This window comes from Antrostomus carolinensis, unplaced genomic scaffold, assembly GCF_000700745.2.
Source record: "Antrostomus carolinensis isolate BGI_N321 unplaced genomic scaffold, ASM70074v2 scaffold41634, whole genome shotgun sequence".
NCBI classification, from domain to species: domain Eukaryota; kingdom Metazoa; phylum Chordata; class Aves; order Caprimulgiformes; family Caprimulgidae; genus Antrostomus; species Antrostomus carolinensis.
In genome coordinates, this window is record NW_010310954.1 from 112,515 (window position 1) to 129,075 (window position 16,561).

At 39.7% G+C, this 16,561-nt stretch overlaps 1 protein-coding gene across 3 annotated transcripts in view; it reads right to left on the minus strand.

Annotated features, from left to right (window-relative positions):
• The window catches only part of LOC104523868 (retinal dehydrogenase 2), a 55,765-nt gene that overhangs the window by 30,680 nt on the left and 8,524 nt on the right, over nt 1–16,561 (minus strand). For 2 of the 3 annotated variants that reach the window (XM_010166576.1, XM_010166577.1), the window contains exon 2: nt 11–115. In XM_010166576.1, the coding sequence (XP_010164878.1) occupies nt 11–115 (105 nt within the window). Of the gene's footprint in view, nt 1–10; nt 116–16,561 lie in introns of those variants that run through there. The other variant, XM_010166578.1, reaches the window with a different exon arrangement.

A 16,561-nucleotide genomic window follows, 5' to 3' on the forward strand; every position in this document is an offset into this window, starting at 1 on the left:
CATGTATTACCTTGTCAGCTTCCTGGATCTCACAGATCTGCTCTCCTGTTGCTGGATTATATACTGGGAATATTCTCCCACTTTCAGAATTTTGCCACTCATTATTGATGAAAATCTAGAAAAGGAAGAAAAGTCATCAGTCCTCCTGCATGAACAAACAGTAATGTATATAACAAACTCCTGGGAAAGACTGGAGATTCTAACAGAAAAGAGTTGAAACTTACTTCTGCCTGTGAAAATTACAGTTTCCAAGAGTTCAGGCTAAGGGTCAGCCTCTGATGTCTTTCTGTATTCTGTGGCAGTGTCACTATAGAAGCAATATCAAACTAAACTAAATAGCTTGGTTGACATTCAAATTCGGTTCAAAAACTGTAATAAATACACTAAGAAAAGAAATACCTGTATCAGAGAAAAAGCCTTGAAACTGCTGGAGACAAGACAAGGATTTGGAGTAATCATTCAATTCAGTAAGTAAACATTTGGTCACTGATACAACCCAGTCAAGGCTGAGTAATCTCAAACATCACAGTTCTTCAATACACAGTCAGTTGATTATGGCCACAGTGATGGCTTGCAGCACAGAATTAACTTGCTTATCTGCTTGGAACAATGGAAATTGTTACATTCTCTCAGTGTTGACATCATTTTAATTGTCATGGGCAAACCAAATTTGAATTTTAATGGTGCTGACAACAGCTGTCTTGCAAGAGGTAATGACAAATGTGTTTCTTTAAAAGTAGATTTTTACTGGTAGCTGCATACATGCCGGTTATTTTCTACTGAATGACCTTCAAGAACAGGATGCAATTATTTATTAGCAAATATAAAAGAAGTCACTCTAGGAAAATGACTGCGTGAAAGGTTTTCCGAGTATTCACACTCTTCCTGTCTTAAAATCTTTCTAAGAATGAAAGTGTTTAAAAAGTCCAGGCACCATATGGGTTCCTTGGAGTTCAGGTATCCATGTTCTGTCATTGTACTCCATGAAATACAACTTTAAATATGTAAGGGGAGGTTCTGGCCTCACTGAAATCAATAAGAATTTTACCACTGACTTCACTGGAGGCAGGAGTTCAACCCTAGATAGAAGGAATGCTCACCCCCCTTTATTGCACGAGGGATTAAGTTGTGTTTAGAGAGACAGGGACTTTTCCCTGGTTAAAGCAAAGCAAAACCCCATACCCCATACAGAAAGCTGAGGGACCCTTTGAAAGATTCAGGAGTCTCAGTTCCAGAGATTCTCAGGTGGTAGAAACTGTCCCATCTTTTTAGGTTGTGGCTATGGAACAGGAATGTATGTTTTTAAATATCGCTCCAGTTTCCTCACAGAACCACCATAGACATTGGGACAAAAATCTGTCCGACTGATTAGGCAGACTAAACATCACAAATGACTTGTCCAGAGTAGTACTTTGTCACCTCTTTCATCTTGCACTTTCTGCTGTCTTACTACCATGCAATAAACTGGTACCTGACCTGAGATTGTCTGGCTCAGGTCAGCCAGACAAGCTCAGGGAGACGATGAAAGACAGTTCATGTGTAAGGACTTTGCTTGAATGGTTGTTGATTCCTTTTTTGTTGTTGATGTTGTTTTCTTTAGAGCAAAGTTTGATGTGGCAAAACCAGGACAAAAAAATTACATGTTTTTCACATGGAAGTGAATGGAATGTAACACCTGCCTTTTGTAGTCAAAGAATAGTATGATATGGTTATAGATCAGCTGCTGATTTTTAGGCTTGGAATAGTACAATCAGGATAGCAACACCAGCCTGTCAACTAAATAGTTTAAAACTTACTCTGACTTAAGTGCTCACAACTTGGCTGATGGCAAAAAAAAAATCAGCATCAAAAAGCTAGGTGTTTAAGGAAAGAGGATCACCAAAGCTTTAACCTTTAATCTGTAAGGAAGGGAGGAAGCAAGTAGAGAACCAGTCATAAACTGATGAGAAGGAACAAAGATAGGAAAAAACCCCAGCACTATTCTAGCAAAAAAAGCAGCTGCGAGAAAATACAGTCAGAAAGCTCAAGATGAACAGTTGCAACACTAAAGGGTATAAAGTGTCCATAAAAGAAAAGCACACGATGAAATCACTGGTGTGCCTGTGTGTTTTAAAGAAAGTAAGAAATTGCACACTCATATCTGCACATGAAGGCGAAGATGCATCTGTAGAGTTTTCTGTTAGCAGATATGAGCTTGCTCAGCCTATTCTCCAAGCCAAGTGACAGCCATGTAGCTGTGTGCTCAGCAGGGCTTATTAGCTCAGGCTCGGTGCCACACTAACTGCAGTCATGTAGCTTCTGGTTCAGAGCTGATTCGTGCCCGGCTGACTCAGGACATGGGCAGAAGGAACCCATGCCTGCCTGGAAAAGACCCTAATGATATAACAACCATGCATAGAAACCAACAATTACATGTGCTTTTGCTTTTATGGATGTGTTCCCATTGTGTTTCCTCATCTTTCCTGTGCCTCTAGCCCCAGCCACTTTGCTCTGTGCCATTCCAACCATTTCAGAGTCTGTTGTTTCTTTACTTCCCCCCCTTTTTGTTGTGGTTTTCAGAGATAGCGTGGTGGTTTCACTTGGCTGCCAGCCAAACACAGCTGCTTGCTCACTCTTCCCCCTCCTCACAGGGGATAAGGGAGAGAAGTGGACGGGTAAGGGTAAGAGGACTCGTAGGTTTGGGATCAGGACAATTTAAGAATTGAAATAAAATGAAACTTAAAGTAATAATGATATTAAAATAATAATGCAATATGGGAGTGAGTGATACACAGCACAGTTGCTCACCACCCGCCAACCCAGCCTGGCCCGTTCTCAGATGACGATCCCAGAGGAGTGACAATCCCTTAAAACAAAACTGAAATCAGAAGAGCAAGAGCCCAAGTGAGAACCAGAGACAGAGACCCTCAGGCAACCCAGATGGGACTCAAACTCAACCCACAATCCCCAGCTGAACCCAGGACCTACCATACCATTACCTATCTATCGCTTTCTTTGCACACTGTATTTTGTCTTGAACCTGTTGATGTCCTTGGACTGTAAGCTCCTCAGACCGTGGGTGGTGTCTTCCTGTTCAGTGATTACACTGCTTTGCAAACTGACGCACTGGTTCCTGTTAGGATATTTTGGAGCTAACTCAGCCAAAATAAGATAATGAAAGAATCAGCAGCGTGATCTCTAGTGACTAACACTATAAGCCAAAATCCTCCAGTGTATCATTGACACTTTTTAGACTGTAAGTGAAACAAAGAAACTCTGAGATCTGTGACCTGTGTGGAAGAAGGATTTTACTGTCATCCTTCCCATGGAGTTTGGTGGAGTTAACTCCATACTCAGAGTGTGTGTGGGTGCACTGAGGAGGAAGGGGAAGGGTGGGCTTGTAGCTTCAGGAGCAGATGACCAAAGGAGATGTAAGGTTAGGGTATGCACATAAACACATAGGTTCCTCCTGTGATCTGTCTTGAAAGAATAAAACAGTTAGGTTGAGTACAAGAACCTGAGAAGTGGTGGCAACTGCAGGTCAGTACTCTTCCCTTATAGAAGTGGTCTGTTCTTTTATAAAAAGATCAAAAAATGTTAACTACACTCTGCTGGGATTAACACCTATCATCAGGTTTGCTAGTACACAGGACGTGTATTTGTTCTTAAAATACATTTCACCATAGGAATAAGAAATAATGCTGCAATTCAAGTTGATGGGAACTATAAGGTGTATTATTTTATTGAACGCTCCATTTATCCCACAGATTTAGCAAAAGAACAGTAATAGCAAATATTTCAGACAGGACATGGGAAGGATCTATTTGGCATAAAGTTAGAGTTGAAGGCAAGAGAAATTGCTACTGTTAATGGTTAATGTTAGTTTCTTCCTGTTCCACTTTCTATAAACAAGGTATTGCCTATACAAGCTCATTACTGTAAACTGAGCACATTTAAATTGGCAGTAAAATCAGAGTATTTACTCTAGTGCACAAATAAAGTACCTCGTCCCATGTTTTGGAACAGTTTCAAGTCTTGAAATCCAGCAGCTGGCGGCTTTACAAGCAAAACCTTACACTTAAATAATTCACTTTTGAAAGTTTTAGGTGTTCTGTGTCAGGTAGTACCATTCAGCAGATATTCCTACCACCAAGACGCAGATTCTTTTGCAATAAATTTGCATTCACAGGGGCTTTTATAACTCTTCCAGCACTACTGACTCCAATGGCTGTTGATTAAATGTATATATCCTGTACATTTAATCTGACTTTCATTATGGCCACTTCGTAAAAATGCCATGAAATGGACAAGCGATGACACATTGCAAGAACAAGGAATCCCTGCAAAGCTTCAAATTGTGTTTTTTTTCTACCTTATTTATAGTGACCATGGTAAAGGCTAACTCTAAATCAGGGAGAATATTTGACAGCAAATGTTCCTATCTATGCATTATATATAACCCATCCTAAACACCAGATGAAAAAGGGGTAACCCTAGAAAAAAGAAGGGCTTGCTTCCATGTAAATCATGCTACAAATTGGACAACACCCAGTGAGTTCATTGTTCAACCTCAATTGTGAAGGCTATTCACATTTACTATTCCCCTGGAATCAATGTTAATTAAGGCTGACTGGGGCTATAAATCAGCCTTTGGTTTTTACAACTTAATTCAGCATTAAGCATATATATGTAAATAAAAGGTAACTGATTAACCACGTGAGTTTTCCAGGAGTTACTGAGGTAATTTGTTTTTGTTTGAGTCCTAGTGTTACCTTTTGTGATTTGTAGTAAGGAAAAGAAAAAGTATATAGTTTTTTCATGTATTTGCTATGCAGTATTGTGAGTAGTTAAATAATCTGGCCTGTTGGGTGCTATCAACAAAACTGCCAAAATGGAAAGGGAAGAAGGGAACACTTGAAAAATTTTGGAACCCATGAACATACAGATTGCCATCTACTCTCATTAGAGCCAATAACTGCAGTAATGTCAGAGCAGGAAGAGAAAAGGCAAACCTTCCTGTTTTACTTAGGTAAATCCCTGGCAGCACAGTGATTTGGCCAAGAGCAAACCCAACTGTCCAAACAGACAATGCCTCTTGTGAGTGAGGAATCTGCCCATGGCTGGTGTACGATGGTCTAAGGAGGAAACGAAATACTAATTGTTTATCAGCAATGCTGCCTAAGGCAACACGCGGAGCAGGGCAGCATCTGAGGTAGCGGGTGGGTGAGTGCTGTACGTGTGAGGGATGGGGAAATTTCAGACAGGCCTTACAGCGTAATAGGTGCAGCTGGAAGCTCCCGGTTGCCCCTGTGAACGTGCTCTCGGAGTGTCATCATCCTCATGAGATCTCATTGTACAGGTCTCTGGATAATTTCTCTTCCTTTCCAAATGAAAGATGGAGAGGGCATGGCATATTCCTAAAAGAACTTGCACATCCCTCCTGGTACTGACGATAACCTCTTCCTCTTACACACCTGTTCTCATAGACCTTTTGATAGAACTTTGCAAGATAATGGTCCCACCACATATTTGCTAGGTTCAAATTCTGCTCATAGTTAATTACATACAGCCACTGTTGACAAAGTTCCACAGGACTAATCAAGGAAGGAATCTGACCCATCCTACAGAGCCTTTGAGATACCTTATCATACAAAAAAGGACACGAAGGAAAAGGAAAATTCAACGTTATCATGTAAAAATTCAAGTTACTTTGAGACTCTGCTGACATGTAATTGAAAGGAAATAATTTTGCATAAGACCTGCATATAATTTGAAATAAGCATTATGCACTGAGTTCAATAGCATTTTTGGATGCTCATCAGTTTTGAAATCAAGCCAAGAGTAAATGTTTTTAACATAAAGGAAAGCAAATTAAGCTTTGCAAATAAACAACTACAATATCTTGTTTAAGTAGCCATCTGTCCCAGTTGGCTTACTAATCATTAGCAACTTAATGTTCATTTCAAACCATGCAGGTAACTGGAGTGGCAAGTATTCAAAGAGAAAGGGATGCGTACAAAACCAGGCTGAACAATCTAATCTGCAATGCAGTAGTAGCAAAATCTAGAGCAGGGAGAAAATTGTTAGGATTTTGCATTTTCATCACTATTTACCACTGAGGAAGTACAAAACAACTGTCTTTGTGGCTGTGTGTATAAATATAATTAATTAAAATGCAACACAGAACTAATACCTCCTCTGCAGCTCTTAGTTGAATGAGATTTGGCGTTGTGGCACTACAGATTCCCTCTGATGTTCACCCAGGGGCTACCCCAGATTTGGAAAATGGAACTGATATTTAAATTCACTGGGGATTTCTGCATGCTTACTGCCTCTCTTTTTTGTATTGTCTACCCTTAAAACACATAGAAAAAAAAAAAATTGGGCTCCTTTAATTCATAAGAGTAATCATCACAGGTGGCAACAATGTAACTTTTAATTTCCTTCCTTGAAAATGTTCTCAAATGATGTGTGAGTGAAATGATGATCTACATTCTTAATTTGATACTGCTTAGTGATGATGTCATCAGACATTTTCTTCAAGCTCCCCAGCTGTATAAGAACTTCAGCCAGTGGACAGACAGTGGCCTAGCATTCAGCTCTTTGGAGGTGGAATTATTTTCCCATGGATTTAATAAACAATGTTTTTGTGCTGTTGCAGCTCCAGAGATGTTTTTTTGGTACAGGAAGAGGATTTTAACATCCAAATAATAATGGCTTCCCACAGGAGATACAGTTCTGGATGAATGGAGGAAGGAATGGGAATTTCCTAACTCAATTGATTTAGTAGCTGGTTATAGTTTCATTCCATCAAAGATCTTTTTTTCATATGTGGCTTTCTCCTTAGAGAGCCTTTGACATTAAAACTGCAAGGATGGGGGAGGGGGCATCAGATGCCAAAGTACTTTATGAAAGAATCACAGCTGTTTGGCCATCAGCATCTTCTCATAGCTGGAGGCATTAAGAAATACATAATGGCACTTTTTTTTGGTGGTGGGGACATACAACAATTTTAGAGGCATGCAAAAAATCCAGCAGCAGCATTTCCCTTGGTAAATACTGCATAACATCACAGATACCGGGCACCTGTGCCTCAGTCTGGGCAGGAAGTTTCATATCCTTTCCCATCTCGGCAACTTCATTTCCTCTCCTTTGGAAACATTTCAAGTCTCAATGATTAGTACAATTGTAAGGGAATAAAGTAGAAGAGATTGCCAATCAGAGGTGCAGCTTGTTTATTTTCTCAAGCTTTGTTTTCCTTCACTTTTATGGCTGCCTTGATACAACAAATCTCTCACATTCTAGCCAGAGCATGTTGTGGGGCACTCCTGGGAGTGACTGGGAACCAACAGCTGGCTATGGAATCAGCAACAAAACTGGTTTACAAGTAGGCACTAGGAAAGCAAAAGCCAACCCCAGCAGACCAATTGCTGACTGGCCAGTGATTGATCAGCAGGGCCATTTTATTTTATTTTTAAGAAGGGGATTGGTCAGGTGAGCAGCAAGAGTCACTGCTCCTTGCTGGCACTTCACAAATCATGAGTAATGGGCCACAGACTTTGAGGCCGAGCTCCCCAAACATTCTCAGCGCAGAATCCTGCATCTCAAGGCAATCCGTGAATGAGCCTTACACAGGGCAGTGCCAATGACTGCAGCGCTTTCAAACGCTATACCTACATAAATCAAGGCAGGCATGCTGGCTTGAGCATACAAACAGAAATGGTTATCATGTCGTTCATTACAGGTACCACAGAACACTATTAGTCCTGCGGAAGTTACCCAGATTTTGGTTTTTGTATCAAGATCCCTTTCAATTGTGGAGGAACTGTAAATGTTGTAAGAAAAGTCACAGTGAACTGTACACGAATAAGACTGAACTTTGCACTAGATTTAATTCTAGCAAGCAAGCTCCTGTGGACATAGCTGGTTTTCAGCCACTAGAGGTCCAGTCCCACCCACAGTAAAATAGAAATGAAACTCCAACTGGTTTCAGTGGGAGCTAAATCAGGCCCCAGTCAAAAAGGAAGCAATGGCAACAGCCTCCAGAGAGATGTTTGTACTGGGAGACAAAGCTGTTTCCCTAGAAACTTGACACCTGCTCTGGAGCCTGTGAGGTCTGCGAGGGCCAAACAAAACCAGTACATGTTGATTTTTCTTTTTCTTCTTTTTCTTCTTTGGCTGCTGGGTTGTCCTGGCTCCTTCCCTGTCCTTACCTCACTCCCCCTAGCCCAAAAACAACAACAAAAAGATCTGAAAAGGAAGAAGAGCTCTTTTCTGAAGCTGTATGTTTTTTGGGGTGTTGGGATTTTTTTAAAAAAACCTGAGAGCCAGAAGGATAATGTCATGGCTTTTACACATGGTCTACCATAAATGGGCATTTCCTTCATAAACCCAAGCTTGAAATTTAACTCAAGAAATCTAGAGTCGAAACTTCGGAGTGTACTGAGAGGCCTGGAGAATTTTAAACACTTACAACCATACTACAGCAGAAAAATAATTTTAAAAAGAAGTGGAATAAGAAAGTGCACAAGTGAATGAGGATGCTCTGGGTTTACTGTCAGCACAGCACTACATCGAAATCTAGTAGAATTATGTTTATGCAACTGGAGTCCTATGCCAAGGGTACATGTCTGGATGAGAAGACTAGAGTGTTCAGCTGCTCTGGATGTAACTGCCAAGTAGCAAGGCCTGAGCCAAGCCTACTGAAATCAAACTCAGTCCTTGACATCAGTGCCCTTTGGATCAGAAGCCAAGCATTTAAAATAGGTGAATACATCAAGGTCTCAGTGACATTTCAGCGTGTGTAAATGAAGTCAGACTTTAGTGTGGCAGACATAAGCTGGAGCAGGATTTGTATGATCTAGCACCTAATGGTGGCATCTAATGCAGACACTCAGTCCCTCTGCAGTCCCTGTGGGGTGGGAGGAGAGGGAGAAGCACTCCCTCAAGGCAGCAGCTCAAGCATTCTGAGTCACCCCCTGTGTAAGGGCTTGTCTCTCCACTGGCCCACTCACCTAGACATCTTGTGTAGGTGCTGAAAGGTAGATAGGGTGAATCCCCTGCTGAGCCAGCTCACAGTTAGTATAGGTTTGGGAAATGGTACACTAGGAAATGCGTGCCACTGGGAGGAGAAACTGGGGGAATCCAGAGTCTCTGAGCAGCAAATGGAATTGGAGCGAAGGCTTGAAGTCTCCTGTCAGTCTGCTGTGAAAGTGGAATGTAACATGATTTTTTTTTTTCTTTTTCTCCCCTACATCCCAAATCCCTCACACCAAATGTTTGACCTGCCTGTCTTCCTGTCTTAATTAGTCTTCTGCCTTTCTGGGAGTTGGGTCTGTTCTTTTGCAAATGGCAGCACATCAGACAGGGGAAACCTGTCATGTTTATTTTCTAAGCTGTAGGGGGCACCCATTTGAAAAAACTCCCAGCTTATCTAAACATTTTTGTTTGTATGATTTTGAATTAGGAAGTTTGAGTAATTAGTTAAGAAGATTAAATAAGTCTTAACAACATGCAGTAGCATGCTTACTTTCCTCTTCCCCCCCCACCAAGTATTTCCTGCACAAAACCCAGGCAGCAAAACTGTGATGATACCCTTTTCTATTTTAGTTTTTCACTGTGCCACATGCTGATATAGCATCCATTATTTCAATCCAGTCTCATTAAAGGGATTATTTTGTGCTTGGTTGTTCAAGAAAATTAATCTGAAGAGAAGAAACTTAAGATTGTATTGTCTGTTGAACTATACCCACCACAAACATTTTATTCCTTTTGGCTGCCTTATTAAACCTGTGGGAAGAAACTTTACTTACAGCACACAAAGGCTTTCCTCAAAGTAATTTCTACTTTTTTTCAGTTAATGAAAAAGTTAGAGTAGCACAATACAGAAGCAATAACACTTTCCCATAGTCAGGTAATATTTCATGTATTCCTAAGAAATTAAGCTCCTAAACTTTACTTATCCTTTCACTTGTGGGTCTCTCTTTAATTGCTGCAGAACAATATTTACTGTCTTGCTTAGCTGCATCAGAAAACATTGTTTCTGAAGACAAGATGACTAAAAAATTAAGTCTGCTCTACATTTGCACTAGTAACAAAGAAAAGTCATCACTGAATGCTTGGGGTAAAGATGGCAGTGTTTCTTAGGGAGTATTATCCTTGATGTCACTTACTGCAACTTAAAAAATGAAATAAAGATTTCTAAAAATCTGTTAGATCAGGCGTGGAGAAGGGGGAGTATCTGTTTACAGAATCAATTATTGGGTTGTCACTGGGCTTTAATGAAGTTGTGGCTATTAAGAACTTGATCCTGGAAACCCTTCCACAGGCACTCATTTGAAATGGTGGGAATGAGGAGGGGTTTGTACAAACAAGGCTAGTATTAGTCTGTATAGTTATCCTGTGTTTTGCATCGTTTGTGTATTGCAAGTCTTGTGTGCTCATTATGCGTGACATAAACCAGCATGATCTATTTACTTGTATGTGGGAAACACGTTCTGCCATTTAAAAGAATCTAGCAGATCCTCACTTGTAGGTAACTGGCATTTTAAATGTTGATCACCAAAGAACAAGTCTTTACTTAAAAACTAGCTATGCTGCATAACTAAATACTCCTACTAGGATTTCAGACACTATAGGCAACACAGAAGAATACAATGGGCAAATTTATTTTAACTTAAAAGCTCTGTCTGAGAAAATTACCTTATAACTACACATGAGAAATTGCTGGAATGTCAACTTCATTTGCAGTGGCCCCTTATGGCCTGATCAGCCTCCCTGGCACGATAAATCACTGGCAAGATCCTTACCTTAACACGTTTGATCTCAGCTCAGCAAGACTTGGTTTTGATGTGAAGAACTCCAGATCTGTTAGGTCAGAGACAAATAGCAGAGCCACTGACCTGCAAAGTGCTAACTCTATATTAGACCCAAGTGAGCAGCCATAAGCTCCTGGAAAGTCTGCCTTCACTTCTACTTTGCATCCTGAATATTTACAAATATTACTGTTAGCATGTTTTGCTAAATGATGCCAGTGACATTTCCTTTCATGTCATTCTGCAGGTACAGAATCCACAAAAAGTCAAACAAACAAACAGGCCTGCAGTATGAGAAGCATTATCTTGGATAAACTGTTAGAATTATATGCACTTTAGGGCAACATGAAATAAAGCTCAGTATTTATCAGTTTATTTCATTTACATAAATGGCTGGCAGTCAACCTTTTCTACCTAGACTATGCTTACTAGTATCATAAATAATGATATTCACCATTATCATGTGATGTGCCTGTATGTACGTCTGTAAGTACACAAATTCAAACTATTCCTAAAAAGAAAAAAAATTATATATATATATATATATCTCCACCTTGTGACATTTATGTTCCAAGTCTGAACTTTCACAAAGATCAGTTTTGTGGCCACTCAGTTCTGCAGCCTTGGTTTGAAACTATTCCTTATTGTCCTGGTTAAACAGTCACTTATCTCTACGACAGTAAGCAGGAGTGTTAGTCTACCAGAAAATTGGATGTTCTTAATGAGCTTTGGGGGAGAATAGCTTTGCATCATCAGCATTAAGTTAAATCACATTAAGTACCCACTTACAACATAGGGATTACCACTTATGACATCTTTGGTGAAAGCCTTTAAAACAAATTGTGGTGTTTGTTAGAAGAAGCTGTGAGATAACAATTCCCAGAAGTCTGATTTATAAACCCTTTTTGCTCTTCAAGAAGATGGAAAGGAACCCACCACCTCTCTCTATTCAATGCTGCAATGAAATCTCTCAGGCTGGAAATTCTTTTCAATAAAAAGTCTTGGGAAATACTGATTTATTTACTTTAGAATATTATTCTGGAGAGAAGAAACCTTTAGCTAGATTCCCTTTCCTCAGAGTTCAGTTCCGATTTCTCCTCCAGTTCTTTCTGTTGATAAGCCATTGAGTTTACATACACAAAACTGGAACAGGTCATTCTACTTTTTATTATTCATAAGGCTGATTGAGGAGAACTGGGTTTAAGCTGTCAAAGTATCCTGCTGTGCTTGGATACCTGACAAATTTACACCCCAAAGTACACTGTGGTGCTAAGACTAAAATTGGATGTGAAGCATCCTTGCAAGAGCTGATTACAGTCCCAAGCAAATAAAATATTTCAGGGCATACCAAAATAATGCCAATGCTTAATAGAGTTGAACATTTTTATATATGACTGGCAAGCTATTCTGTATAGAGATGTAGGCCTGCATAAGAAATGAGTTCTTCTGTTTACCTTTAAATAGAAACAGACTAATAACTTTGAGTGTGTAAATTAAAAACATGAGCCTCACCTTTTTTCAAACATGCAGCATTAAAAAAATGGACTAAGGCATAAACAAAAACTAACTATACAGAGATTTCCTTAAATGAGCAAGTAGGTTATAAGTCTTGTCAATAAAAAACCTTCCTTAAAAATCAAGTGTTCATATATGTAGTCCTGAGATTATTTTTTTTCCTTTTATTTTAAAATTCATGTTTCTTTTCCCCTTTCTAACCAAATTCCCTTTTTCTCTGCTGGAACCCCTTGTAATGATGCCAGAATGTGGGCAAACCTTATTAGTCTCCCTGCTGTTTACAAGACAGGATTTATGCTCAATGTAGTGAACACAATGACACGTGATCACAAAATAGCTAAAAACACCATGAAGACTTTAATCTGAGAAATTTTTCACCCAGGCATTGCAAATACTATTGGCATGTAAAAGTATGAAAAACAATATTAATTACAGCAAACACATGTCACCAGTGCCCAGCTTTCTGCAAGGAGTACACCACTAACTAGCCATTTGTGAAGGTTAATTTCATGCAACCTTTGGCAGTTGTCTGGGATAAGGTATGTCGCCAATTCAATCCATTAAGTAATAACTAAATTCTCATGGGACCTAGCTGAAGTCAAATGTTGTTATTCCAGGTTCACTGCTTTTAGTCTCCCTGAAGACCATTTAGGCAAACAGCTGGAAGCGCTGACTACAAAGGTTCCCAGTCACAGGGACCCACTCCAGGAAAGCAGGTAAAGGCTTCTAACCAGGAAATAAGTTATCAAGGATTTGTCCTGTTGCTCCCTCAAGGACAAATGAATTGAGACAGAGAGCAAGAACATGAACACATTTGTGTTTCAGCTAGAATCCAAACATTAAAAGCAACTGCCTTGGCCAGTGGGAGGAAGAGCTGTGCTGCACCAGTCGCTGGGCATGTTCTACACTGAGCTCCTGGTGGTCATCTCAGTAGCAGGGCCTCCCTTTCCCCTCCACGTTGGAGTGCCTTACTGAGACAAAACCTTTGAAAAGTGAACAGAACCAATACCAGAGACAACAACCTGGACTTCTAGTACCATCATTGCATTGCACCAATGGAAATACTCCTCCTCCCAACAGAAGAGTACAGAGGGGAGCAACACCACCAGCTCCAGCTTCATTTGAACTCATTATGCAGATCTTCCAGCAAGGACGGCACTGCCTCCCAGACAACGCTCAAGGAAATAACAACAGAGACAATTCCTGATAAAATGACACAGAGAGCGAAGAGCACAAAGAAAGGGGTCTTTTCGTCTATACTGTGTGCACACGTATAGGAGAGTGCACAGAAAAGTGTACAATTAATACCATATACAATTGTAGACGTGCATCCGCATGTAAACACTGGCTCTAAAATCAATCTGTATTTCCATTTCACACGATAGTATGTGCAGAAAAGAGGTTGTATGTTCTAGTAGTCTGGCTGGTTTAGCAGGAGATCCTGTCTCTGATGCTGACCTACTGTCTGTGTTAGTCATGGTTACACTCCCACAAATTTAAACTCCTCCATCTGTGAAGAAGCCTTGTCACCAGTTTTACAGTGAGACTGAATCAATTAATGCTTTCTAAAAGCTTTGATGGAAAGAGCAGAATATTAATAGTTGCAGTTGAGTGATGCTGGCTAAAAACACCTTTAGTAATGTAACAGATGGATTTTAAAATCATTATCAAAGGGCTGGACCACCAAGACTAGGTCATCTTCAGCACAGCTAACCCATTCAGCATTAGTCTTACATCACAATTTCAGATGGACAAGTGGAAAAGCAGAGTTTGATTCTCACGTCTCAGCATCTCACAGACATCACAAAAGAGCCCATTAAGTAGCTGTAGTAAAGAAAGTGTGATAAGAACAAAAAGAGGAAGACCAACAAAACATCAAGCACTGATGGAAAAGGGGGTGAAGAAACACATGTGCCTGTTTCTCAAGGACCGTGCAGGCCTTTCCAGTACAGGACTGCAGCAACAGTACATCACAAATGAAGAAACTGGAGAGAATAAAATAAACCCCTTGATTGGGAAAGGCAGGTGGTAATTTCTTGGTAGTTTCTAATTACTCAAGAATAAACTTAAGCTTTTATTTCTGCTACAGCTGAAAAAAAGCACACCTAAGGAAATCTAAAATACGTATGTTATGGTATACAGTTAAGTTTTGAAAATACCTAGTGGAATCAAGGCAGTGCTTTTATGCCTGGATGCAAAGAGCATTTAAAATAATCTCCAAATATGTTTCAAACAATAAAATTAAGTGGTTCCTTAAAAAAAAAAAAAAGTATCCAACTGCCAGTTACATAAATGCCTTCTCAAATCAATTTGACAGTGTAAAGAAGTATTAAAGCCAGTTTAAATCTAATTTCTATTTTAAGGATTTTTTACACTAGCAGAGTGGTAAATGAGAGGTGTAATGTCATGGGAAGTGCTTTAGCGGTTGAGCTGAAAAGGCTTTACAGGGTTTTCCAACTAACTAGATCACAATTTTCATCTAGGTCACCTTACAGTTAGCAAATAAAAGTGCAAGTGCCTATAAATGAGCATAAGAAATCTAAGTGTGAAAATGGGTGATCTGGACTGCATCACGGAGAGGAAAAAATCTAGCATTTTTTGAGCATAAGGGGATGAGAATTACCAGAGGCATACCATGATTTCTAGGTGCAATCTACGTAGGGAGTACAAGTCAGGCTGCAGAGATGGGGGAGTAGCTCTTGTATGCAAGGAATTGCATGCATATTTCTTGGAAGAGAAACATAACACGTAACATAGACCCATGCATATAGAGGCACTGTAGATCATGAAGGATAACAGCAGGAATTAAGTACTGACTTTGGGATAAGATCAACTGAAGTGACGTTGAAGTGGCACTGAAGTGGAAAAAGAATATGAGGGCAGTAAGACTGGTGCAAAAGTAATTGCTTATTAGTTCAGTGAGGGCTGCGTTGAGATAGTGTCTAGAGGACATACAGTTTTCTGTATCCTAATCTAAACAACATTTGACATAGTCCTGTCAAGGACTAAAAATTGTGTCTGAACCCCTGAGAAATGGTTACCACATAAATAATTTCAACTTCATTGCAGGAGAGAAACACATGAAGAAACCCTACTCTCTGGGATACTAAACTTCAAGAAGCATTTTTTTTAAAAGAGGAAGTTAACTTAGAAACTCCCTGCTTGAAGCTAGGAAATTAAAATCCATAGAATCAGCATGGAGGCTTAAGAGTGTGAAAGAGTCAAAGAAGATTTGCATTCCCAAGTCTAAAAATGGGAAGCATAACCAAGAAAATAAATGGAGTGGCTAAGCAGGAAGATACAAGAGGAAATGTAGGCCAAAAAAAAAAAAAAAAAAAAAAAAAAAAAGAAAAAGAAACAAAGTGCTAACTTTAAAAGGCTGCAAAACACAAAATGAAAATTTAAAATTAAAACACCAAAAAGGTAACACAAATAAAACAGCCAAGAGAATATTTGCTTAATAAATAAGCAAATATAGGCTGTGGGAGAGTCAATGGATTGAAAACAACCTGATTATGAAAGGTATAAAAGGGGGACTGAAGATATTTCCAGAAGGGGCTGCTTATTTGGAGAGATCTTAATTTGGCTATACCAAATGATATTTCTGGCCAAAATATTTAATATGTTTTGTAGAGCAAAGGGAAGAAAAGCATAGCCACTAGTTTGAACACTAGAAGATTATAGGTGAAATACTTGTTCTGGGGACTCATCTTTCCTAAAAATACACCACCAGCAATACACCAAAGATCATTTAAAGGCCATGACCAAGACAAGGGTGCTTCAGTCCCAACTGTGCTGTAGAGTTGAAATACAGCTCCTGAAAGAAATCCCAAATGCTAATAATGCATCTCAACTCTTCCGGTTTGCAAAAGCTGAGGCATCAGGAATTGCACAAAAGCCACTAAGGATGGTACCAGGGTGGTGGTGGGGGTGATGATGATAATGATAAGTGGTGTTTTTCCCACTGAAGCACAATAGGACAATGCCACAGCACAGACCTGGAAGGACATTCCAGTTGGAGAGATCATATATCAGATGAAATGTAGAGCTGAGGTTCTGACCAGCTCTAGTCACTTGAGGCCAAATTTAAGGCAAGCTGACCTATTCACAAGAAGGTAAGATCAGCTTTTGTATGACAGTCAAATAATACCTGTATTTACCTGAAATAGTAAATAGCTCTGCTTTGGAAAGAAATAATTTTCACTTTAGAGTGAAGCCTTTCCCTGTGTAAATGTTTGGAATTTCTGTAGGGA